The sequence below is a fragment of the Psittacula echo genome (genome assembly GCF_963264785.1).
Source record: "Psittacula echo genome assembly, chromosome: 4".
Taxonomy (NCBI): domain Eukaryota; kingdom Metazoa; phylum Chordata; class Aves; order Psittaciformes; family Psittacidae; genus Psittacula; species Psittacula echo.
Window position 1 is genome coordinate 21,539,801 of NC_137738.1, and position 25,658 is coordinate 21,565,458.

At 38.3% G+C, this 25,658-nt stretch overlaps 1 protein-coding gene across 1 annotated transcript in view; it reads right to left on the reverse strand.

Moving 5' to 3' along the window:
* The window catches only part of TTC27 (tetratricopeptide repeat domain 27), a gene marked incomplete at its 3' end in the record, with an annotated part of 120,567 nt that extends 95,270 nt beyond the window's left edge, over window positions 1-25,297 (reverse strand). The window contains exons 1-6 of the mRNA XM_080614541.1: window positions 25,199-25,297; window positions 21,723-21,900; window positions 17,049-17,178; window positions 7,805-7,945; window positions 4,889-4,991; window positions 1,336-1,500 (exon numbers count right to left, since the gene is read on the reverse strand). Coding sequence (XP_080470667.1) covers window positions 1,336-1,500; window positions 4,889-4,991; window positions 7,805-7,945; window positions 17,049-17,178; window positions 21,723-21,900; window positions 25,199-25,286 — 805 coding nt within the window. The 5' untranslated portion in view covers window positions 25,287-25,297. The remainder of the gene's footprint in view (window positions 1-1,335; window positions 1,501-4,888; window positions 4,992-7,804; window positions 7,946-17,048; window positions 17,179-21,722; window positions 21,901-25,198) is intronic.
* Window positions 25,298-25,658: the final 361 nt, after the last annotated feature.

Here is a 25,658-nt window from a genome sequence, read left to right on the forward strand (position 1 = left end):
CTCTGGAACTAGCATAACCTCTTGGTAAAATAATAAAAAAATACAAATAATTCCAATGCCTCCAAACTTCTTTTTTCCCCCTTCCAAACACGAGGGTATTTTCCTAGGTTAGACTTACGGAAATTATTCATCCAAAATCTGAAGATCTCCTTTAAAGTGGAAAAAGAAAAAACCCAAATAGCACATGGATGTAAGTTGAGGAATATCCATGAATATTCCACATTCCACCTTGATTTTAGTTAATTAAATTTTTATAGCTTGAGTATCACCACAGGCACTGATGTTTTTAATAAAAATAAAAACCCCAAACATGAAAACTTTAGGTTAATTTCAAACAAAACCACCTTATAATACCAAGTTTGCAGTACATACCACACAAAAAATTCTTTTGTTTTGGGTTTATATTTTATTTGTGTGTGTCTGTGTGGTTTTTTTTGGTTTGTATGTTTGGAAGTTTTTAATTAAAATACTGAACTGACTCAGGATACAAAGCAGAGGTACCTGCAGCTCCAATCTAAATATAAAAGAAGCGCTGCCTTGTGACATACAGTGGTGTAATAGGAGGCTGCAAGTTACAGTTCCTGAGTGCTTTCCAGTAATAAGCCTACAGAAAAAAAAACTACATCATGGTTTTGCATCTTCACTCAGGTACAATCAAAAGTTCTGAACAGAAAAGGTGTGCAGTTTATGTCATTTTAATTAGCTAGCAGAAGCAGCTAGACCTAACAGCCCCATATCTATACATGTAATTTTAAATGAAGTTCCAAGGGCAGCAAAGTGATCTGCCTTACTCCAAAGAATACAATTATCCTTTCAGAACCTAAAGTCTCCGTAATGATTGAATCCTTGATACTACTGTTAATCAGAAATTTTACTTTTCTACTTATTTCCTGTGATAACAGCAGTCCTTGAAGTGACTTTTAAATGCTATTTACATGGTGTAGATATAGGCTAGTGGCATAAAAAGTCAAAGACTGCATCAAATCATCATGCAGACTTCTTCAGAAATGTCTACAAACAAAACAAATTATTCACCATGACACCAGCTAGTTCAGAAATCCCACAAGAGACAAGTAGACCTAGAATTTGATACGAAACACGAAAGGAAAGATCACAATACCACATCCATATTAGGGATGATACTGTAACTAGATAGCCTATTTCTCTTCCCTTTTCCAAGTAATGATCATTCTTAGAAGACAACTAAATTTGACTGCTAAAAGTCAGGATTCAAAATATAGTTCTTCTTTAACTGAATAGGTAAAAAACTCCCAATAAATCATGTTAGTTTGGTCCAACCAACCATTCTCAAAGACTGTACAAGCAAAAACTTACCTGTGAGATTAATCTGCAGTTTTGTTATGTCTTTAGCTGTACTGAAACACTGTTTAGCTTTTTTATAGTCATAGTAATACAAAAATGTGTAGGCACACTCAAGATGGAACTGAATTGCTAGGTGCCAGCTTTCACCGCCTGTGAACAAAGTTTGTGCTTCTGTCACTGCAAATTAAGAAAAATAAAAGCTATCAGGATGCAGTCTGTATGAATATTTTAAAAATACACTTAAAACACTGGGAGAAAAAGTCTGTTATGCTTCAAATAGACCTTATTGTTCTTTAAACCTCCACACATTTAAAAATCCACAGTCACTGCACAGAAGTTATGCACCATTATAAGCATTTTTCAAGTTCTACATCTAAGGATTACTACTAGAACAAACAAAACTTTAATCTTTGCTCATATTTTACATCAAAGCTGAATTAGGATATATTACTTTTGCAGGAAAGAAGCAACAAATTGTCTTGGACCTGCTGAAGGACACAGGAACTCAGAATACAGACTGTTGAGGTAATACCCTCATTACCCCAAATTACCAAGGATTTTTTAAAACATTTTTCTCTGATTTCTGAACTTAGAGGTTGGCAGCCAACTCCAGCCTGAACAGATTTTACAGTTTAAACCTCCTAGGGGTTTTTTTTTTTTTTTTTTTTTTTGAGTACTTGTTAATCCTCAAAATCTTTCAATTAATGCAGAAAGCTGGTAAACCCAAACATATTTTTACACAGCTTTTTTTAATTCCATAAATAAGGATTTGCATGACTGAACCCCACCTAGCAACTTAACTTTTTCCAAAGTCTGATTTTAGAGATTTTGTTTAATGAAAGCAAATTGGTAATTTAAAAATATTACTGCAATGGTTTTCAAGTAAAGCAGGATAGAGAATGCAGCAGGCTACAACTTAATCTTCTAAATAACCCCTTCAAGAGACTGCAACTATTTAAAAAAGCAAAGTCTGTGCAATTTAATCCCTGCTTTTAACCAAAAGCCTATATCAAACATATCACTTCAAAACTGAGAAAGTTACCTGAATTGTAACCTTATGTTTAAGTAATGTATCCTCTTCACTAATGAACGATCTCAGGTTTTAATGCTTCTGCCCATACTTATCATTGAACACATTCTCTTTTTAAAAAACAGAATAATGCCCATATTAAGGATCATAAAATATCTGCCTTTCTAACAAAAGCTTTGTTTTTTGTAAGGTGGGGTGGGTGGATGGGGCACGCAAAAAAAACCCCAACAAACCAGTAAATTATCTGGGACATCTGCCACCTTTATCTGCCTGTTACACTCTATACAGTGCTATTCTCATGATTTCCCAAAAATTCCATTTACACACAGAAAAAATAAAATTAGTTTTCTATGAGGTATTTTCAAGCACTAATCAATGACTATTTAAAAGGTTTACTGAGTATTTGTTTTATGGAATATGAAAGTAATTATTTGAAATACCAGACGGCTTTAATTTGAAAGTAAATTCACTACAGATTTCCTTGGAAAACCATATCCAGGAGTCTCAAAACAGGTCACTGAAAACAGACATCTCAGTGCTTATTTAGTATCTGTGCATACGCAGCAGCATCCTCTACACAGCTCAGGGCTGCACAAACTACTATAAGTGGTTTACATGTTAGGATGCTGGGGATGGACTCTTCATCAGGGACTGTAGTGACAGGACAAGGGGTAACGGGTTAAAATTTAAACAGGGGAAGTTTAGATTGGATATAAGGAAGAAGTTCTTTACTGAGAGGGTGGTGAGGCACTGGAATGGGTTGCCCAGGGAGGTTGTGAATGCTCCATCCCTGGTGGTGTTCAAGGCCAGTTTGGATGAGGCCATGGTTTAGTGTGGGGTGTCCCTGGCCATGGCAGGGGGGTTGGAACTTGATGATCTTAAGGTCCTTTCCAACCCTAGCTATTCTATGATTCTACCTGATATCAGCTAGTCAATGAATTTTAATTAATGACTACTTCTCTTTCAGTTTTGTTTCATGTTTTTCCAAAAAGAAAAAGTAACAGTCACATAAACGTGCTCCAAATTTCTCTGATATTTTTATCTATATAACAGAACCCAAAAGTGCTTTCATGTGCTCTGTATTCTCCAAAGTTAACACAACAAAACTGTTCAGTCAAGCAAGAATTGCAATACTCAAATACAACTGCAAAACCATTGGCATCTAACTATCCCCGATGCTGGGCATCTTCAAAACCTACGTATGTTGCAGATCAAAAAAAGCTCCGTTAAGTATAGTAGGAGAGGAGAGTCTTGAAACTTTGGCATTCAACATTGCCACCTTCATCAAAACATATATGACAACTCATCTCTAAATGCAATAGAAAATTTGTTCTATGTAACTGGTTGGAAATTTTAGGTTTGTTAAATTAAATGTGGAATCTTTAGCTGACTAATTGGCAAGGGGCAAATGTCCATAAGCAGCTTCCCTCTTCATCTTTCTCAGCTGCTGCAGGAAATGACATCAACAGTCTATGTAAGAGCTTATGTTTCTTAGAAAAAAAACTCAAGTGATATAATCACGTTTGACATTTTAACTTTCTACACTATGTTTTTGTAAACATATATATATTACATAATTTAATTTTGTCTATTTTCTCTATGTATAATGCAGAGTAGCAATAAACCTCAAAACTTAGAAGTTAGGATAGAGAAAAGGAAAAAAGTTTATCTCCCTCATGAAGATACAGAAGAACAACATGCCCTTTTCAAAACTAAATGAGCTCAGCTAAGTAAGGGTTGAGAACTACAGAATGGCTTCAAGTGAGCTTGTGACAAGCTAACAGTGTTAAGCATGGGAGAAGAAAACCTTTGTCTACAATAACATATTCCCAGTTTTCATCTTAGAGGCTGGAAAAGAGCATGTGCCACACAAGTCCATGTCAATTTAAGTGAATTCTGTTCTTTCTCTACTCTCTGTAGTTACATAAGCATCATGTTGAGAGCTGTGCCTACAAATTCCCCTCCCTCATGATGGAATATTGTGTCCAGTTCTGGGCCCCTCAGTTCAAGAAGGACAGGGACCTGCTGGAGAGAGTCCAGCGCAGGGCGACAAAGATGATTAAGGGAGTGGAGCATCTCCCTTATGAGGAAAGGCTGAGGGAGCTGAGTCTCTATAGTTTGGAGAAGAGGAGACTGCGGGGGGACCTTATTAGTGTATATAAATATATAAAGGGGGAGTGTCATGAGGATGGAGCCAGGCTCTTCTCAATGGCAAACAATGATAAGACAAGGGGTAATGGGTATAAACTGGAACACAAGAGGTTCCACTTAAACTTGAGAAGAAACTTCTTCTCAGTGAGGGTGACAGAACACTGGAACAGGCTGCCCAGGGAGGTTGTGGAGTCTCCTTCTCTGGAGACATTCAAAACCCGCCTGGACACATTCCTGTGTAACCTTATCTAGGTGTTCCTGCTCTGGCAGGGGGATTGGACTAGATGATCTTTTGAGGTCCCTTCCAATCTCTAACATACTGTGATACTGTGATATCTTACAACTGATCCTGTAGGCCAATAAACCAAGTAATTAGAAACATACCTTGCTTTATACAGATCTGGGCAAGAGAAAATAGCTCAGGTGATCTCTCCTCTAACAACTGCTGGTGAATATTCACACACCTTAGAGTCCACCAAAACACTGTCTGAAAGAAAATATGGATATTTCAAATAAATAACAGGTGTATTTCAAAGTATCCTTAAAAAAAAAAAACAAACCCAAAACCAAAAACAACACAACAAAAACAAAACCAAAAAAGAACAGGAAAAAGGATAAGTGGTTTTAAAATAAAGATTTTGCAATTTATTCAATTCTAATTTCTAAAAAATACTAACCCATCCAAAATTGCTGTTTTATATAAAAGTGAACACCAACCTAGGTTAAAGATGAACATATTCAAGCAGCAGCAGTGCTCTAAGAGTTTGATGGACATTTCCTCTTAATTTCTCTAGCTGCTCTTTGAATCCTGCAAATCTTTAGGACCACATTCTGTTAAGAAACTGCGCAAACAGAAGATAAAAGGAACACTCGTGTGTGCTTATTTTGGACTAGCCACTTGCTACTTTAATTTCACACCTCCTAATTCTTGTAACAGAAAAAGACAAAAAAAAAACCAAAACAAAAAAAACTGTTTCTTACTTACCTTCTTTTGTGCCACTTTCATGATTTTAATAGACAGCCATGATTTCACTCTTCAGTAACCTTTCCAGCCTGAGGAGCCCTAGACTATTTAGCTGATTTTTAATGGAAGCCATTCTGTATTTCTGATCATCCAGTGTTACCCTTCTATGCAATTTTCCTGTCCTGTTTTTTGTTTTTTCAGGTGGGGGTAGAAAGGAGACAGTAAGGTGGAGGAGGATCAGAACTGCTCATGAGAACACCTCACAATCACAATTGAAAGTATTAATGTTTCTATGCGGAATTTCAAGTAGGCAAATACCTTACTGAACTAAGTAATCCTTCTATAGCAGAGCTGAATCACAGCTCAGGAAATATAAAGCTGTGTACAGAAAACATAAGTTCCCCAGCATATTTTATCCCTCTCTAGTTGCACCAGGTGGAAATGCAGGGAAAAGCTAACTGATAATGTAATGGTCTATTCTCTAAATTACGTAGAAAATTGTCACCTGGAACATAGGGTATGCCTCTACACAGGCCCTAATGATTACTAGTTAATCTACTATTGTTATCACACCAGTAATTTTCTATGAAACAGATATTTGATTGCTTCTAAGAGGTACCTATCTTCTGAACTTTTCATACAGGTGTGCTTACATCAGACTGACCTAAGGGCTGTACAGTATTCAAGCATAAACATCTAAACCAATCACATGTAGTTGACTAACATCTCTAGAAAGGAACCATCAAAAAGAATAGCAGCATCTATTTCAAAAAGCAATGAAAGATGACTTTTGATATCAAGCTGAACAGAGTAAAAGTACACGAAGAAGAGACTTTGTGAAAAAGATCAGATCCTGACATTTCAGCACTTAATTAGAAACATAAAAGCAATTTAAATTAGTTTCTAATTACTTCAGTTTAGCTTTATATAATACTCATTTTCCCACACAACTGATTATTCAGCTTAATGATACGATTTCCTGAAGCTTGCAACTCAGAAACGTTAGAGTTGGAAAGAACACACATAAAGTTTCAGATAAGCCAGATAAGCTCTGTACAATATTCTGTCAGCAATGTTAGCTTTTTGGGAGACAAGTTAATTTTTGGATTATTTTTAAGCATTTAATCTTCCATGCACAATTTTGTAATAAAAAAAGGGCTTTATCAATGCTTCAGGTAATATATTTCAGAGTAGTTCACACCGCTTTAAATTTATTTGCACTAACAAAGCAAAAGTATTAAAAGACTTCATTAGGATCAAACTGAAACAAAAAAGAATGGCAATCTTTAATTGCTACATTGACCTGTTGATGAAAGTAGTTTTTATCAGTTGTCCGCTTTAAAATACTATCCAAACTTGATGTAACCTAAGTAATTGAACCTCCACTAGGTAGAAGGTGGCCTCCTATTATGTCAGTCTGAGGGGAGGCAGCAAGGGAATTCTCTATACCAGGTACATTTTCTGCCTTCCTGACTGACCCAATTGCTGAAACTCAACAGCACTCATCTGTGAATAACAGGGAAAATGATGGAAGAGCTTGGCTTCCTGAAATGCAGCACAGCCGACATCTCCTACACAGTTTAATTCATCACTCAAACAAAGACCCAGCTGTGAATGGATGCTGTCAGCCAAGCATACAGAGAGACCATGTGTCATCCTGATCTCCAGCCAAATTCTGTTCAATTGGAATGTAATAAAAAGACATTCCTGCTGCTAAAAGTCCCCTAGTTTCAGAATCCTGCTACCGACCAGCCTGCTGCAAAAAGACAAGTAGAGACTAAAGCCCTCTCATGGAAAGGTCCATCGTATCTTCTCATTTTTAACGTATAAGCACAATAGAGAATTAGGGTGGCTTCCACATGGATGCCTATAGAAGAGGTAGAGGATAACAACAAACAAAAGAGTATTCTTCCTTGCCATCTGGAACTCATGGCTTAGAACTCCCACAGTAATGGTTAAGAGTATCCCAAAGCTTGTTAAAAAAGGACACAATATATATATACTACATCACAGGGCATTCTCTCTCCCCCCCCCCCGCAAATGTCACAAAGTAAGTGTCTTAAATTTGCTTCCTATTAAATTTTCTAATTTTTCCAGGTAATGAAGGTATCATTCTTCTCTCTTGGGGAAGACCAGATCTATTTTCTCAATAGACTATCTTTAAGAAAAAGATATTTGTGTTTAATTGTAAAGCACTTTTGACCTGTTTCTTAGAAGAAAAAACCTCAGAGCTGCAGGGGAAAAAAAAAAAAAAAAGGAATTATACTGATTCAAAGAATGAGAGAAGCAGTTAATGAGTAGCTAGCAGTCATAATCATTAGTCACATATTTCTCACCTGAAGAGATGCAAGCTTGTGTCTTGAATTCACAAGGATTATCCTGGCTATAAGCAGCAAAATAGGATGAGAAGTCAAGGTATAGACTGATTCACCGTCTAGAACCAGCCTCTTCAGAATAGCTGCATGCAGCCTTTTTGGCTGAAAGAAGAATAAAGGAAAAAAATACTAGGTTCAGCAAACATAAGTAAGTCTACAAACAAGTCATGTAATACAGAATTAGAAAAAATAACTGCTCATGTATTTAAGGAAAAATTCTGGTCAAAACATTGGGGAAAAAAATTGTCATCTCTTGGAGACTGAACCTTTTACCAAGTCATGGTGAATTCTGCCTTATGTCTTGTGGTCCTGACATACCGTATCAAAAACATCTGAAAGACTCTGATTTCCTCCCATCTGAAATGTCTATGTCCAGTTAACACTATTCCCAAACACATTCCAGTGATAACCTTTCCATGATCTACAGAGAAAAGCTTCCAGTAAATCCATGCCATTCAATTTTTAATCACAGAAATAAAATAATTCATTAAATTAAACCTACAGCACTCAAATACACTAGGTATTCTTCCAGTCATGTCAAGATGTATTATCTTCATTCCCTAGAGGGAGCTTCGTGTCAAGAGTGGCATCAGGGCAGCAATATCAGAGACATTCTTCCCTCTGTCAAAAAAACCCAGAAAACAACTCTCCCTGCTTTGGATTCTTTCCTGTATGATGTTCCCTATAGTTTTATTTTTTTTTTAATTCATGTGCTTGAGGTGGCTCTCCAGGAAATCTATCTCTGTGGTGACTGTCATTCGACAGTCACATATTCTTCTCTCACTTTTAATGCAATGAAAGCATTTAAGCGGTTTATCTTCAGGAACAGGGAGACATCAATTCAGCAGTTTATTCCTAGTTCTCATATGACAGGTTTCCTTTGCAAACTAAAAGAAGTAGGGCTTTTGTTTTCAGTTGGTATGAAAGGGGCAAGAAAATGGAAAGGAAAGAGGAGAAGGTTAAATGACAGCTTGCATTTAAGTCCCTTGCCTGAGAAAGTTTGCCATTCAGTCTACACAACCAGGACAGAAGTTATTTGAATCACATTTCAGCTTTTTAAGCTGACGGAGTAATATAATTCCTAAGTTACTTGAAACTGTTTTCAATACCTTTACCAACAGGTTACATTGAAGACAGAAGTTGTAAGCCACATTACTCCCGTAATTCACCTTTTAATAATAAGTCTGCAAGGCTTCCTTTTTTTTTATCCCAGTTTGCTTAGGCTTGTTAGTTATTTATCTTGCATTAATATTGCAAATACTTTTACTTTGTAGACAATGACTAGGGACTTTGTTTACTCACAGTGGAATCTTGCATGACATCACTGCAGTCATTTCAGTTCCGCTGTGGAAAACAAAGTTTACAATAGCCTGAGAAACCACTTAAGAATAAAGGAAACAAACTGCCAAGTAAATCAGATCCTTCTCACCTCTACTGATTCAGAAAGGAACCACCTTACCAACATCTCTACTCTGACCTTGAGAGGGAAAGTCAGCATTCAGTACTTCTAAAAATTCAATTTTAGAATACACACATGCAATTGCACATCTAATATAATTCTCAGTTTAACATGAACTTTTTGCCCTTGTCTGCTCTGTTTTGATTCTATAATCAACATAGACAGCACTTAAAATATTCAGTGGGAAAGCAAAGCAGCTATAAGTTTTCTTATAGAACCATTTTCTAAAACAGCCTTGCTATACTAATCTACACTTGTTTAAGCCCTGTAGCAAACAATTAATCTCAAACTCACATTTCAAGTCTTTTCACTGGAAAAAGCTCAGTTCAACTAATGTAACATTACAAGGGATGTAATGCGGGTGGGAGGAGAAGAGATGATGACATGTCACAGGCTTGACAATAAGCCAAGTCTCAGAGCCAAAGAACTGCTACCCTATTTAAACAAATCCACATTCTTTCCCTGAAGCAAATCCCGTACAGGAAAGCATACATCCTTTCTTTTAGCTGAGAAAGCCTAAACCAGCATTCATTCTTATAGCTTCTGCTCTAAGACCACATTATCAGTGTGGAATTCTAACAACAGAATTTACTGCCCTAAGGTAGACTTTAAAGATGAAAGAACAGCTACATGTAAAAGCTGGACACTTAAGCTTTTATAGCTTCAAGGGCTGAAAGGCTAGGAATCAAGTTCATAAAAATCCCTACAGCATTGACTGAGAGTAAAAAGCAATTTTGAGCTTGCCTTGTACCTAAACACTTAAATATCCAAAGTTCTGAAGCTATCTCATACAGCCCAAAAATTCCATCTCTCTCAAAACGGCCATAACCCTAACCTTGTGCCCGGGGTTCAGCAGTAGCAGTCACTTTTTCTCCTTCTTAGTAGCTGGTGCAGTGCTGTGTTTTTGACTTTCGGCCTGGGAACAGCGCTGATAACACCAATGTTTTTAGTTACTGCTCATGTGTTTAGTCTGACCAAGGACTTTGAGTCTCATGCTCTGCCAGGGAGGAGGGGAAGCCGGGAGGAAGCAGGGACAGGACACCTGACCCAAAGTAGCCAAAGAGGTATTCCATACCACAGCACGTTATGCCTGGGGATGTAACTGGGAGTTACCCGGAAGGGCAGGTTTTGCTCAGTTGGGCTCATTTTCAGCGGGTGGTATCGTATTCTCTTCCCTTGTTATTTCTCTTACCATTATTATTATTGGTGGCAGCAGTAGTGATTTGTGTTATACCTTAGTTACTGGACTGTTCTTATCTCAACCTGTGGGAGTTACATTCTTTCGATTCTCCTCCCCATCCCTCTGGGAGGTGGGGGGTGGGAGTAGAAACTGTGTGGCTGACTTGCCGACTGGCTTAAACCACGAGAGTTCTTTCTGGCGCCCAATGTGGGGCCCGAAGGGTTGAGATAACGACAGATCTGACCGGAGTGTGTCTAATCGTATTTGTGATAAGCATTCAGTGTTTCGGATTAATAGTCACTCATCACAAGGCTGATTTATTGGCTCTCAAAGTTGTTGGTTTTGATCTCACAGTTTCAATATGTCGTACATTACTTAGAGCCTTTATTTGCTGTGTTAGTGTTTTTCAAGTGTGGGGCTTGGGCTAAGGTTATTGTCTCATTTTACTTTATGATAATGACTTGTAATACAATAGAATCATTGATCATGAAACTGATCTGGCTTATGTTCCCAGTGTGGTCACCACCTTTATACTTTGGGAAGTATATAATACAAGTGCTTAGCAATTACACATCTTTTTAATCCTTCTCGGGTGGTCAACCTGTGAAGGAGACATTCTCTTACCCTCCCAGTAAAAAAAAGAACTGTAGTGGTTTAAGCCAGTCATCAAGTCAGCCACACAGTTTCTACTCCCAACCCCTCACCCTCCCCTTGGAGGGATGGGGAGGAGAATCGAAAGAATGTAACTCCCACAGGATGAGATAAGAACAGTCAGTAACTAAGGTATAACACAAATCACTACTGCTACCACCAATAATAATAGGAGAAATAACAAGGGAAGAGAATACGATACCACTCGCCGAAAACGAGCCCGACTGAGAAAGCCTGCCCTTCCAGGTAACTCCCAGTTACATCCCCGGGCATGACGTGCTGTGGTATGGAATACCTCTTTGGCTACTTTGGGTCAGGTGTCCTGTCCCTGCTTCCTCCCGGCCTCCCCTCCTCCCTGGCAGAGCATGAGGCTCAGAAAGTCCTTGGTCAGACTAAACATTCTGACCAGCAACTGAAAACATCGGTTTTATCAGTACTATCCCCAGGCCGAAAGTCAAAAACACAGCACTGCACCAGCTACTAAGAAGGAGAAAAAGTGACTGCTACTGCTGAACCCAGGACACCTTGCTAACATGTTCTTGACCTAGTAAACCTGGGTTAGATTGTTGAGTCTTACCTTTCTTCACCAGACTTGACACCAAAACATGCAATTATCTTATACAGGAATAATTTTCTTAAAACACAGAAACATATAGTATATAATTACTGTATGAACATAGGACGAGAAATCTCTGAAGTAATCATCCAATTTGTTGTACCTGCAGGTGGTTCCATTTAACTAAATATGGACAAATAAAGCTTAATTCACTCTAAATATATAATTTTTACTCTCTGAAACATAGCTGGTTATGTATCCAACTCCCAAACACTAAATTAATGGCTACTGTCAAGTTACTGTTTGTTAGTTACTACTAAAACCCTGAATCAACTGCAAGCTGAACAACACTCTTGGCTATTTCAGTTTTCACAGTATTTCAAAAGTATTTCCCAGCACAACCATTACCACCTGAGTAATGATGAAAATCAGAAAAAAGCTTCTGCCATTCACATTCAATAGCTCTGAGAACAGAGAGTAGGAGAATTTTAGTTCAGGGGCTTCATGCCCCTTTCTTGATAACAACAGTGACTACAGGCCACATGAGCATTTGGTATGCTTTAATTTTTGTATCAGGAACTGTTCTGAACTTGCCTTCCCAACATTTCATCAGCATTTTCCTCAGTCTTGGGGATTCTTCCCCTAAATCCAAAAACGTAAATGAAGACATACACAGAGGTAGAAAAAGCCAAACTAAAGGTTTGGGAAGACCTGATTAAACAATTGACAGAGGAAGGGAAGCCTTATATACCAGACTTCTTAGATTTTAAACAGTACAAAGGCTACTGCACAACAATTTGTCATTTGGCAAAGCTAACGTGTTGTATCTTCCAGAATAATGGAGAATGTACTGAGGTTACTAGGCAAAGATTTGCTCGTTTGGAACACAATTCACTCTTTATTCTAGATTTCAGGGAATAAAAAAATTTGGGTTTGTTTGTAACTGCTTCTCTCTTTTTTGCAAAGAAGGCAGGATTACAGTGGAGGCTCCAGTTTCATGAACCAAACCAGCAGCAGGTAACCCATGCTGAGCCAACTTCCAGTCTCAAGATAATAAAGGTGAGCTAGCACAAATAAGTCTTCCCTGAGAGTGCTACACGTAGAAGTACTTAGCTATGATGCTCTTGGTACATTCCCTACAAGGTCACATTGCTCCACTTTTAAGGGAGTATCTTCCAAGTGGCTGCTTGGAAAAAGAAGTGGCTTCTTGGTTAAGAATCTCCCTTCTTTTCTATATTCATAGTAAGGGAACGTCAGGCCAGACTGTAGGCTACTTCAGCATATTATCCCTGCTTACAAGACTGTGCCACCCACATTCAGCCTTTATCATCCATACCTATATTCCCCACAAGAGGCAGAAATTTGCAAAATGTTCAAAGCCCGTATCTTGCTGGTCACTCGTACTCAAACAGCAGTCAGGCTAAAATTCAACTCTTTTCTTTGTGGCTAGTTTATGCTAATAGAAGCCAAGCATCTGAGTCTGGAAAAAGGAATTCCCAACACACTGAATTAACATGGCTAAGGAATCACACTGAATTTGAGACAGTAGTACTACACAGTTTATCAGTATTTTTCATATGAATTATAAACATGGCTATTAATATCAATATTTCATTGATACATTTCAATGTGTGGTAATATTTCAGTCACTTCCAGCAAAAGGCTCAAATAATGCATAAAAGAAGCAGTAATACAAGTATAAGAAAAAAGAATTATTCAAATGCATTCCAAAACTCATTATTTGGAATCAACCTGGTAGTTACTAAAGTCCAGCAGGAGCTATTGATACATGTATTCGGAAGATTCCTAACAGTTAGTTTCATGTATTACCAACTAACATATCGGGATCTTCTTCCAGATGAAGCTTCTCACTGTTATCAAATATATCGTATTGTAAATATGAAATCAGATAATGAACAATGAAAGCAGCTTGTCTGCACAATATTCTTAGTCATTGGTGGTCTTAACTAGTCCTACTACACAGCTTTGCACAGTTCACCTACTGAAAATACTAAGTTGAATTGTATAAGCTAATACACAGAAACTATGAAACTTAAGGCAGAATAAATACACACTAACTCTAACAGTTCTTTATGTTTTATGGTACATGCAAAGAATCAGTGACAGTTCTTTAATATACAAGGAGACCATTACTATATCCCATTTATTATATGCACTGCACTTCTTAAAAATGTTTAATTCCAGCAATTTCAAAGCCAGAACTGTTAAAACATTTTACGTCTCATATCATATGTACATGTTAATACATACGTACACCTCATATCTTCCTTTAACAGAATCCTCTTAATAAAAAAATCAAGGTAGTATCAATCAGACTGTTAACTGGTGTGGTAACTGAAAGACACCTAATAACTTAAAAGGTAGCTGCTTTTCTAATTAGAAACTATTGAGATACTTTTAAGCTTGGACTCAAAAGAGAAAAGCACAATCCAGTTCTGTAGGACATAAAAAGAAATCCTAATAGAGAAGGCTGGAATCAATTTGGGGGATGGGAAATAATGTGCATATACTCAAGAATATTGTTCATGGAAGACATCCAAGAGGCCCCTACCAGCAACTCATTTAGAAGAGGCTATTTTATTTGTTCTTCACTGAAATTAACTATAGTCTTATGCAGTCTTAATGCACTCATAAGAAATTAATGATGCATCCAGAAGTTATCTGGGAGCAGAAACGGAACTATGCCACTGACCCAGAGATGAAACTTTCAAAGGATAGAAATGGCATCAGTTATATAGCCTGAAAATCATAAACTCAAGACTAATCCAAAGTTAAGAATAGTTCAAGGTAAGAAAAGTAACAGTTTTGAAAATATTCCTGGGGGAAAAAAAGAGACAATTGTAAGGCTGAAAGTTACTGACATTACTTACAGCTGGCTAAAAGAAACGTGAAGACATACATTTTTTTAACCTTGACATGGGTAAAGAACATTTTAGTCTGAAAACATGAAAAATGAAAGGTCTATTTAAATAGGGATTGCATAAGTCTTGATGATGGAATATGGAACATTACAAGAGATGGAAAAAGTTAGAGATATATTTTTAACACACTTTCTGAATATCTGTGTATGCAAGAAAGGAAAGCTGGATTAGTGGAAGCACAAAAACGTCAGGTTATCAAGAAGCTCCCATCCTGGAAGTGTTCAAGGCCAGGCTGGATGGGGCTCTGAGCAACCTGGTCTAGTGGAAGGTGTAGTTGGAACTAGATCATCTTTAAGATCCCTTCTAAACCAAACCATTCCATGATTCTACGTTCATTTTTACAGAGCATTTATATACTAAGAATCCTTTGAAAGAAAAGTACATACAGATAATTCAAAATGTACAAGAGCTTTTGGATTAGATGCTTAATAAAGAAGAGAACTGGATATTATATTTTAGCACATAAGTGTTTAGTACTCTCGGGGAAAAAAAGAAAAAAAACCCTAACATTTCAGAATATAGATAGTGATAATATAAATAAAAGTAAACTTCTGCCTGAACACATAAATAGCTAAACCTTGCAGCAATGTCAAAGTCTGATGCAGTACTCATTAGAAAACAAGTATGCTCAACTCTGTTTTCCATTGCAATCTCTTGCCAGTTTATTATTCCTCTAATGCCACCTCCGGGCAAACAAACATCTTCCAATGCATTACATTAATGGCCACAGCAGAAACATCACAGAAACTGAACAGGAAACTTATTCCATTATTTAACAGGTATTAGTATCTCATTCTTACCTTAAGACAGACAATAAATGGGATAGTTACTAGAATTATGAACATTGTGTTTTACAGGTCTGTGAACTCTTGTCAATGACAGCAATTCTACGACCACCATCTTGTGCTGCAGCCTCTTTGTTAGACTTCAGCTTGTGCATATAAACGAACATAGATTAGGGTTCTTTAGTAAACAGAACCCACAGATTACAAGAACATTTTAATATTAGAGTTCACTGGTCTTAAAGATTATAAACAAATTATAAGAATGGAAAAAAATGTTTGTAATTTTTTATTATTATTCTATACAAAGAAAATTGAACTAATTTTCCCCTCAGAAATAGAATACTTTAATATTTCTGCTAACTCATTTCACACCCTAGAAGGTTTAGCAGTCTCGGTTTCCACTGTTACTTATCTAGTCACCAGAACATAAGATTTGAATTTCTAGTATCAAAAATTGAGCAAAAAATAAGCCTATATACACACCATGTTAGCTCTAAAAGATAAACCAAATTGATAAACATCTATTTAAAAAGAGGAAGAGATACAGTATCTGAATTAGTTATTTAGAAATGCAACCTTGCAAACCAACCTAAGGTAGAACTTTATGAATTACTGCATTCTCACAAAAACATGCCACAATAATGCAATACAGAGCTGACGGTTTTATGTGAAACTTTTCACATACTCAAACTTCCCCTTATTCCACAGTTCACAGCATTTACACTGCTCATGTTCCATACCTTATTCAGTGAAATTCGAAATTTAAACTCATGTAGATTTAGCACTAGCGTCAGTTCTTCCCTGACACACTGCTGTAATTTTACCATATTTTTTTACCATATTTACCAGTATTTTACCATGGCTTTAATTCCATGAGAAAAAATTATGCTCTAGAAGCTGTGCTGAACCGCAGGTACAGGCGAGTCACTAGATAGTGTGCTACTGCCATGACAAACAATTGGCACATCTCACTTAAAATAAATCATGGTGTTCATTAGTTATTTACATAAAAAAGTGCCAAAATAAATAGAACTAACAGTCCTCAGTTTTATCTCTTATATTCCCCTCTTCTTCCAAAAGCTCTATTTGAGTTTGCATTTTTGTACTAATACTCCTACAATTCACTTTACATCATCCATGAGCCTAACAGGATAGTGAGCATCTAAATCTACTGTTCTCTTAGTATCTGACAGATATTCTGCTGTTTGCAAGATATGCAGCTTCTACCTTAGCATAAGTGGGGGAAATTTCTAAGCCATTTATAAAGATCTTTCTTTGATTCCAGTCAAGAACACATCCATAAATAAACAAACAAACAAATAAATAAATAAGAAGTTTATTGGCTGCAAATGCCCTTCAGGTAAATGCTCCCACACAATAAGTATCTTCCCCAGGCAAAACATCTCCAGCGGAAAATGTCTTAAGTAGAGAAACAGAGTAACTACTATTAGGACCCTGCTTATAAAATCAATACAGCTGAAGATGCTTGCAATAGCAGCCAGAAGGATCAGTAATCAAGGCAATTCTAGCACTGCACCTCACAGATGCGACTTCTCTGACACATCTATGTGTTACAGTTATTTGTGAAAAGCAGTGATCATAAAAGGACAGCTTATTAAAATCCACATATACCTCACAGAATTTCTGTAACAACGCAGGTGGCAAAAAGTCATGAAGCTTTAACTGAACAGGAGGCCCAGTCCAATTGCTTTGAACAAAGAGCTGCAAACTGCTCACACCAAGTAGAAATATCAGCCTCTGCCTGCAATATAGATAAGGAAAGCCATTAGCAACACATTACAGTTTTAATTAAGGCTAAGATCTGATTAATTCTTGTACTAATTAAAAACCCTGAGCTTTAAAGAAAAAAACAAACAACAAAACCAACCAAACAAAAAACTTCTCTCACTAGGAAAATACAGTAGATCATAATATTTTAAAGATGGTATTATGAGACTCCGTTTCACTCTTGAAACTAAATATGGCAAAATTTTTCATATTTAAGACTAAACTCATCTAACATCATTATAATATTATTTCTTTATGCACATACAGAAACACATAATCTATGTCTGCAGAAGGCAGGGCACAATCCCTCAGAATTTAATCACCCATTTAAAAGGCGTAGACTTACAGGAGATTGCACAAACTTCCGGTTTGTTTATAATTCCTTGATGACTTAAAACCTTACCGTGTTATCATCAGTCATGCGCCGACAAGGGCCCTGACACATATATAATGTGCCTCCTGCCTACAAAAAGTTAACATTTTAACTGTGTTGGTGAAAAATTGGTATGTTAAGGAGCATTGCTGAACTGGAAAAACCTAGTCTTCCCCCCTTCCTCCCCCTCTCTGTAAAACAGAGATTTAAAGATGCAAGAGTCCTCCAAATGGGGGGGGAAGGATGAAGTGTTATACAAGCCTGTGGAAAAAAATAAGTCAAGTAGAAAAAACACACAAACAAGGAGCTGGTGGAAAAGAATGTGACAAAAGATATAGAACGAGAAAGCAGAAATGGGAAGGCTTGATTGAAAAGAAAGTCAGTTCCAAGGTCTAATCCCCACAAATGCTAGCCTCTATTGCTTATCCCAGCCTCCCCTTGCCTATCCCCACCCCACCCCACACCTCTTATTTCCAAGAAAAAATTTCATTCTGCCTCTGGGACTGCCTTCACACTTACAATGCAGACCTGCAAATGAACACCCCCTCAAAGGCTGCCTGAAAAGCAACAGGGACTGTGGCTAGTGTCTAACTCACTAAGGTGACCTACATAGTTTAACTGATTTCTAATATTCCCCTACACCTACATCTATCCATCCATCTTGTTATTCCTTTCTATGTGAATGGGGGGTTTGCTGGCTTTTTTTTAAGCATTATTTACACCAAGTCCAGTAGGATTGTGATAATGATGTCAAAGCAGATGCTCACATACACTCTACTGTAATAGTCATATTGCTACACTAATCTTGCTCAAATTCAAAACAAAGAATAATACAGCATTTGTATTTGGCAAAATAATAGATTTATATATAATGCCAGAATTTACAAACAAGAGTGAGAAAATAATAGACAGGCTATGCTTAAGATTTCATCAGGTTACCTCTCTGGGAAACATTTTCTTCTTAGCAAAGTCAAAAAATTACAGAAGAGAAAGCAAAACAAAACTGGACACTGAACAGTCAACTTGTATACATCAATGCAAGCTGAGAAACAGCAAGAATTTTTCCATTTTTGTTTTTCAATATATATGGCATATCAGTTAACCAACCATCAGATGCTCTCATCTTACCATTCAGTGGTCAGGTTGGGAAATCATAGCAAGCTTTATTGTATGGATTGGTTTTGGAAAGTCTGGTAGTTGTTTTTATGTTGAATAAGGTAAAAGTAGGAAATGCACAGCCAATAAAAATAAGTGTTAGTGCTCATTTTTTTGTTCCTTTAGCTTCTGGAATCAAACATAAAGATCTTTTGAAACAAGCTCTCCACAACTATTCTATCTTTTTTATTGTGTCCTGCACATTATTTCACAGCCTTCAGAATGAGGCAATGAATGCACCTCCTTCACATGGAGTTAGAAAAAAACAAAAAGGCTTTCTCCCTCTATATGGTTAACACATACACTATTGCTTCATCCTCTATAATTTGCTGATTAAAAATTTAGCTGCAAGGCTACATTTTTCTGTAGAATAATGTTAACCATTGAAACAAGCAGCAATAGCACGGAAAAATAAAAAAAAAAAAAAAAATATCTCCTATTCAACAATGAATGCTTTGAGACTTTTTGTAACTTTTTAAGCCATCAAGTTTAGAAGTGCCATAGTGCAAAATGTCTGGGCAGGGAAGAAGGGAAGCAGTTAAATGATAGAAAAAGTTGCAGCAGATTTTAAAATACTGTTAAATATTTTCCTCCTAGAGTTACGGATTTGAAAGTGGAAAAAGTTACAGGCTATGTTCAAAGAAATTACAATCTAGATTCGAATTTTGAGCTATTTTGCCCTCAAGCTGCCCAGTTTTAACTTCAGAAATAGAACTCCTTAAGAGTTCTTTTAAAACTATTATAAAACTGAACTTCATACTGTGGTTGTATTGTGCTAAAAGATTAACATTATCCAACTTCCTGTTTCCGATTTAATTCATCTCCCATTGAGTTTTTTAATTTCCATAATTACATCTTTCCTTTCAGGCAACAAAAGCATGTATTTGAACTTACACTGTCTACTAGAAGTTACAAAACCAGTGTCTTTGGGAATTTTCTGAGCTAGAACTCAAGAGGTTTACTGCAATTCCTCTGAATTATTCAGTATAAAAAGAAAATGACACTTTACCCATATAGACAAAAACATTTTCACAATAGGCAATGGAAGGTCAGAATGCAAAAGTTGCATTAATTCCTGCTGTAAGACAGTCACAGGGCATAGGGTCTGTAAGTAGGAAAAATAACTATGTAACATATTTTAACCTAGAAAGTCACTGGAAACTAACAAACATGGTACAGATTTAGGTGCTATTAGCAGTGCCTATCTAAAATAGGAAACGATCTTTCAGTACAAGTTTTTCTACCAAGAGAAAGTCACAACTTCCTTCAGCACTAATTCAAAGCTTCTTACAGTATTATTAATGGAGCTTGAAAAATTCACTTGATAAAAAATGTTTCTGGCAGACACTGATATATTTTGAAGACTACATGCTTTCATTCTGAATAAAACTTCATAAAACAAAAAACTGTCTGCTTCTGAAAGGCTAAATATTGCAGATCTGCCTCCATATCTTCTGGTAAGGGGGCTTCTAATGCTGCCAAAAATTGCTGAGGGAACAAGAAAAACCTCAGACCAAAGAGCTGAAGCACGAGCACCAGAGGAACAAATTCTTTTGCTCTCTGCAGCAGGACAGCAGCAGTAGAGTCCTGTAAATGGCATACAGGTCACTAAAAGCTCACAGGAGAGCAGGAGAAGATGACACATCACCATAACAGGATATGTATAAAATACTACTGAATGCAATATGGATTATGATTATTTTTAAGAAGCTGAATGGTTCATAAAGGCAGCATCACATACTTCAAACAGCAACATATATCTCAAGCAATGATTAAGATGAGGACTGAGTCTGTTTCAAGCCCTGATCAATGGTTCTTTCCTTGCCACATTATTCAGAATAAACTACTGCAAGATGACAGAATTTAGAAATATTAGAAAACTTCTACAGACTCTGTTATCATCTAAACTACAGCTAATATTTAACAGCAACAGCACAACAAAGTAATAAAAAAAAAACAACCCAAAAACCTAACAAAACCAAAAAACAACCACCTAGAGACAAAATACACAGGAGCAACCTCTGAACATTCCAACGGAGAAAAAAAAGGAGGGCATTGCATTATATGCCACACTAGAAGATAAACTTTTGACACATTATGATCACTACCAAAACTCAACTCAATATTTTAGAGGTGCCAACTATTTGTTTCTCTCTGATACTTTAGCAAAAACTCTTGGGTTTATGTCTGTCAGGCACGTGCACTTTGCCACACTTACTGGCAATAACTGACCTTCTTCTTATATTCTTTTTAACTTTATCTTCTCTTATCTTTTGCTTTTCTTTTGGCAAAATTTTTTCCCACCCTCCCTCACCTTTTAAAATAAACAAATGCATATAAACACATATAGTTTTCTGCTTCTACCATCCCTAGCATGATAGATTTCAATCTGTTCATTATTTATGCAGGAAACCATAAACACTGAAGTCAGACTCATTAACAGCAAGAATTAGCACCTGCAGTGCAATTTAGAGAACCTATCAGAGAAAGTCTTGTGAAGAAAATGATCAATGAATAGCATCTCAGTAATACCTTACTCATTTTACATTAAGAAGAACAGAAGAATCTTACTATGAATCAGACTTGGAAACACAGGCATTGATCAGACAGTAACATTACATGGTACTTTAAGTAGTCACGTAAATGTAATGCAACACTGCAGAGAGAAAACTGTTAATAAATTGTTTGACGACACATGGCAACATGAATTTATTCGTTGACTTCCTTATACCAGCAGCTACAAAGGTAATCTATGTAAATAAAGCTAGTGTGTTCAGGAAACCCCCATATCACAATAGTATCCAGTGAAAGAAACTGTGATAATGAAGAGACGTCCCAAGATATAGGGGAACAACCCAAGAAATCAGTTTTCTGGTTTGGACAGAATTATGTCACGTTATTTTTTTTTTTTTTTTCCCCTTAAAAAAGCTTTTTCTAGAAATCAAACATGGCCTTTATTAGTCTTGCATATAATAAATAATTATTTCCACCTTTCCACGTTATCAACCTCTGCAGAACAGTCCAGGTATGCTAGAATCTGTTTCTCCAAGTAACTGTCGATGTTCTCTTCTGCCACAGATGATGCACTGAAAACATTCTGGATAGCTGAATTTGAAAATAGTGCCTCGTATTTCCCATCCAAAATCAGTTGTAATAATGATCCACTTTCTGAAGGAAAACAGAAAAAAAAAAAAAGAAACAAATCAGTGTGAACTGTCTTACAAGGCCTAATCAAACCACAACACATACCACTTCCCTTTCAAGGAATGAAACTTCATTCACAATGCAGAAGAAGTTGCACTGAAACTAAAGAACAGGAGTAGCAGCATCACTTTATCCAAAATTTTACAGGACTTGTATTAATGTTACAGCGAAATACAAACTGCCAGATTAATGTAAAACAAACCTGCATTGAAATTTCAGGGGAAATACATGGATCGCCTTTCAAGCATGTACACTACAGTTACTGAAAACAGCTTCAGTTATCACAAGATTGTTTTCTTCCTACAAAATATTTTATGAGTGTGTTCCAGTAAAGTCCTACAGATAAGACAGTAATTTTACAGACTATAAAACCCTTCTGGGGAAATGCAACAAATAAAAATGGTTCAATATTTGCCGGATTCAGTGAATACATTCTCATATAAAACTGCAGAAACTACTCAGTCCTTCCTTTAAATGCTTAGAATATACACAAAGAATGGGCAATCTGATTTTCTCTTTATAAAATAATTATTTTCCTATGATAAGTTTACTATCTCAATGAGAAGTCTGTATATGGAATCAGATTCTTAGGAATAACTAGATTTAGATCTAGTGGATTAAGATCTATAAATGTTTCTCCACTGAAGCCTTTCAAGACAAGCAGAAGTCATGAAATACTATACATTTAGTTCCTAAGAAGCATCAAAGCCATCAGATTCTTGACCCAGGCTACAATTTTGTTTACAGAATGTATCTTCCCTTCTTTCTTCAGACATGCTATCGTGCAATCAATCCAGCAGCTGTTAGAACAACTTCATCATGCTAAACCTGCTATTATTAAGCAAACTCAGTATCTGCCTACATAACAGCTGCAATCCATGTAAATGTACAAAGTGGTTTTAACTAGCTGATGCAGTTAAAGCTGATGCAGATGATGAGCAGCTGAGGAAATGCAGAAGTTTGCATAGGATAGGTGCCTTAATATTAATCTGTGATGCCAGCTGGGGGCTGCAGCTCCCATGTACTCAGCGTTACCTGTCATGGTTTAAGCTCGGTCGTAAATCAGCCACGCAGTCCTCGCTTACTCCCCCCAGCCTTCCTCCCCCCCGCTCCCAGAGAGACTGGGAGGAGAAACAAAAGAATGTAACTCCCATGGGTTGAGATAAGAACAGTCCAGTAACTAAGGTATAACACAAATCACTACTGCTACCACCAATAATAATAATGATAAGGGAAATAACAAGGGAAAAGAATATGATACCACCTGCCGACTGATACCTAGCCCGACCCAGCAATGAACTAGCCCTTCCGGTTAACACTCAGTTTACACCCTGGGCATGACACGCTGTGGTATGGAATACCTCTTTGGCTACTTTGGGTCAGGTGTCCTGTCCCTGCTTCCTCCCGGCTTCCCCTCCTCCCTGGCAGAGCATGAGACTCAAAGTCCTTGGTCAGACTAAACACATGAGCAGTAACTAAAAACATCGGTGTTATCAGCTCTGTTCCCAGGCCGAAAGTCAAAAACACAGTGCTGCACCAGCTACTAAGAAGAAGAAAAAATGACTGCTACTGCTGAACCCAGGACATTACCACATCTACACTAATATTAGTACCAGAGCTAGCACCAAGCATTAAATCCACACAAGTAGCAGCTCTGCAAGTGAGTGAACCAAATACCAGTGCCAAGCCCACTCAGCTAAAACAAGTATTCCAAACTTCAGGCATACAGGACAACAGAGCACAGAACCAACTTCAATAGCAGCAATGGATGACTTGGTAGGAATAGGTGATAGACACACATTCATTCTAACCAGTCTGGACCTGCTAACCAGGCTGCTGGCCAAAATTTACTGTTGTTCTTTACAAAAACAATCAGCTGAATGATGTAAGAGATCATTTAGGTGCTAGATCATTTACCAAAAGCTGTACGCTGTACCTGGAAAGGCATATGCAAAAGAATAGTAATTGTCCTGCAGCCCCGCTGACATCATGCTCTCACAGAGAACAGAAATAACAAGAATTCTGGTCCAATCTACGCTTTGGAGAGACTTTCTTTCAGCAAATGACAGCTTCTTTATATTGGATTATATTTATCCCTACAGGCAAGACTGTAGCTGGTGGAATAACTATTGGCTGTGAGGATATTAATAAAGAATATTGAGGTTTTCTCTTTCCAGTAACACCGTAACATAACTGTAAGCACATAAAGTCTGCATTTGGTTCTGTGTTTCTATAAGACACCATACAAACTGAAGGTCACAGTCTTTAAACTTAGTTTCCAGATCATCAGTAGGAAGGGCCCATGTAAGTGGTAACTAAGAATCACCAAGCCCACCATTTTCTCTCTCTACTGCAAGATACCTTTCACCAACTTTCAGTGAAAAGGTAAGGTAGATCTGACAAGTTAGTCACATCACCTGACATTCCTGGACAGTACAATGATTAAGATTAAACAAGAAGCAGCGTAAAGAAACAGCTGAGCAGCTCTATACAGTTCTTTTCCAAAATTCCCTAAGTGCTTGGGTATGGATAAACATGTCTTTCAATACACTACAACCTCTAAATGTTTTAAATACCATCACTTGAGCACAACTGTATTCCTAGCCTGTCTGAAATATGGAAGTACCTTTTTGTGACAAATGTTACATTTTAAAAACTGCTGTGCTCCCCTGATGGAAAGCTGGGTCAGTAACAACCAAATTAAGTGTCCTCAAGCAACTACTCTTCATTGTTTCCTCAAGCAACACCGACTACTAAAATATAGAACAAGTAGCTCATGGCAGACTTTTTCTCCTCGTGTTTTACTACAAGAGCTAGTTTCACATCACTGCCAGATTCAAACAGCTGGGCAGCCCTTCTCTCGAAGGTCATGAGGCAGTCGGAGGGCACATTGTCATGAACAGCCTGACTCGAGGAGCGGCGGGGGCCTGCTGCAGACGCAGCCTCTCCACCTGAAATCCGGTCGGACAGGTAGGCAGCGGCCGAAAAACTCTGAGGAGAGCCACGCCGCAGGGGCCGCTCCTCCAGGCTAACGAGCCCAGGGGCTCCGGCGGGAGAGCCCCAGAGCCCGGCAAGCGGCCGCGAGAGCGGGTGGAAGAGGGACACAACTGCCCCCGGAGCGGGCACGGATGAAGGGAGCCGCAGCCACTACCCCAGCTCAGCCTGGGGCTGACGGAGACGCTGGTGGTTCCGGACACCAACAGCGACGGTCACACACAACATCCGAGCACCTCCTCCGCGCCGGGCCGAGACCTCCCCTCACCTGCTGCCGCGACTTCGCCCTGCTTCCACTCCAGGGACTCGGCCTCGCTGAGGAAGCCCCTCAGCAAGGCGATCTCCAAGGCGAACATGGTCCCGCCGGCTCGCGACCCCCGCGCTGACTGACAGGCGCTGCCGGCGCTCCCTCAATCCATGCGTGGGAACCCGCCCCAGGGAGCCGCCATGACACCGCCGCCGTGCACGCCGGGAGCACGCGACGCGAAGCGCGCAGGCGCAGCGGCCCGTCCGGCACGCCTGTCCACGCGATAGCCCAGCTCACGCGGGAGGAGGCGCGAGCGGGGGCGATGGGGTGGAGCAGGACTGAGAGGGCTCGCGCCAGGGGCGGGAGCCGCGTGCCTTCAGCAGGAGCCCTGCGGGCGCGGGGCGCGGTGAGGTGTTGAGTGGGGAGAGAGAGCGAGCCCTCCGCTCCGCCCCGCCCGGCGGCGCACGGAGGGCAGGGCGGG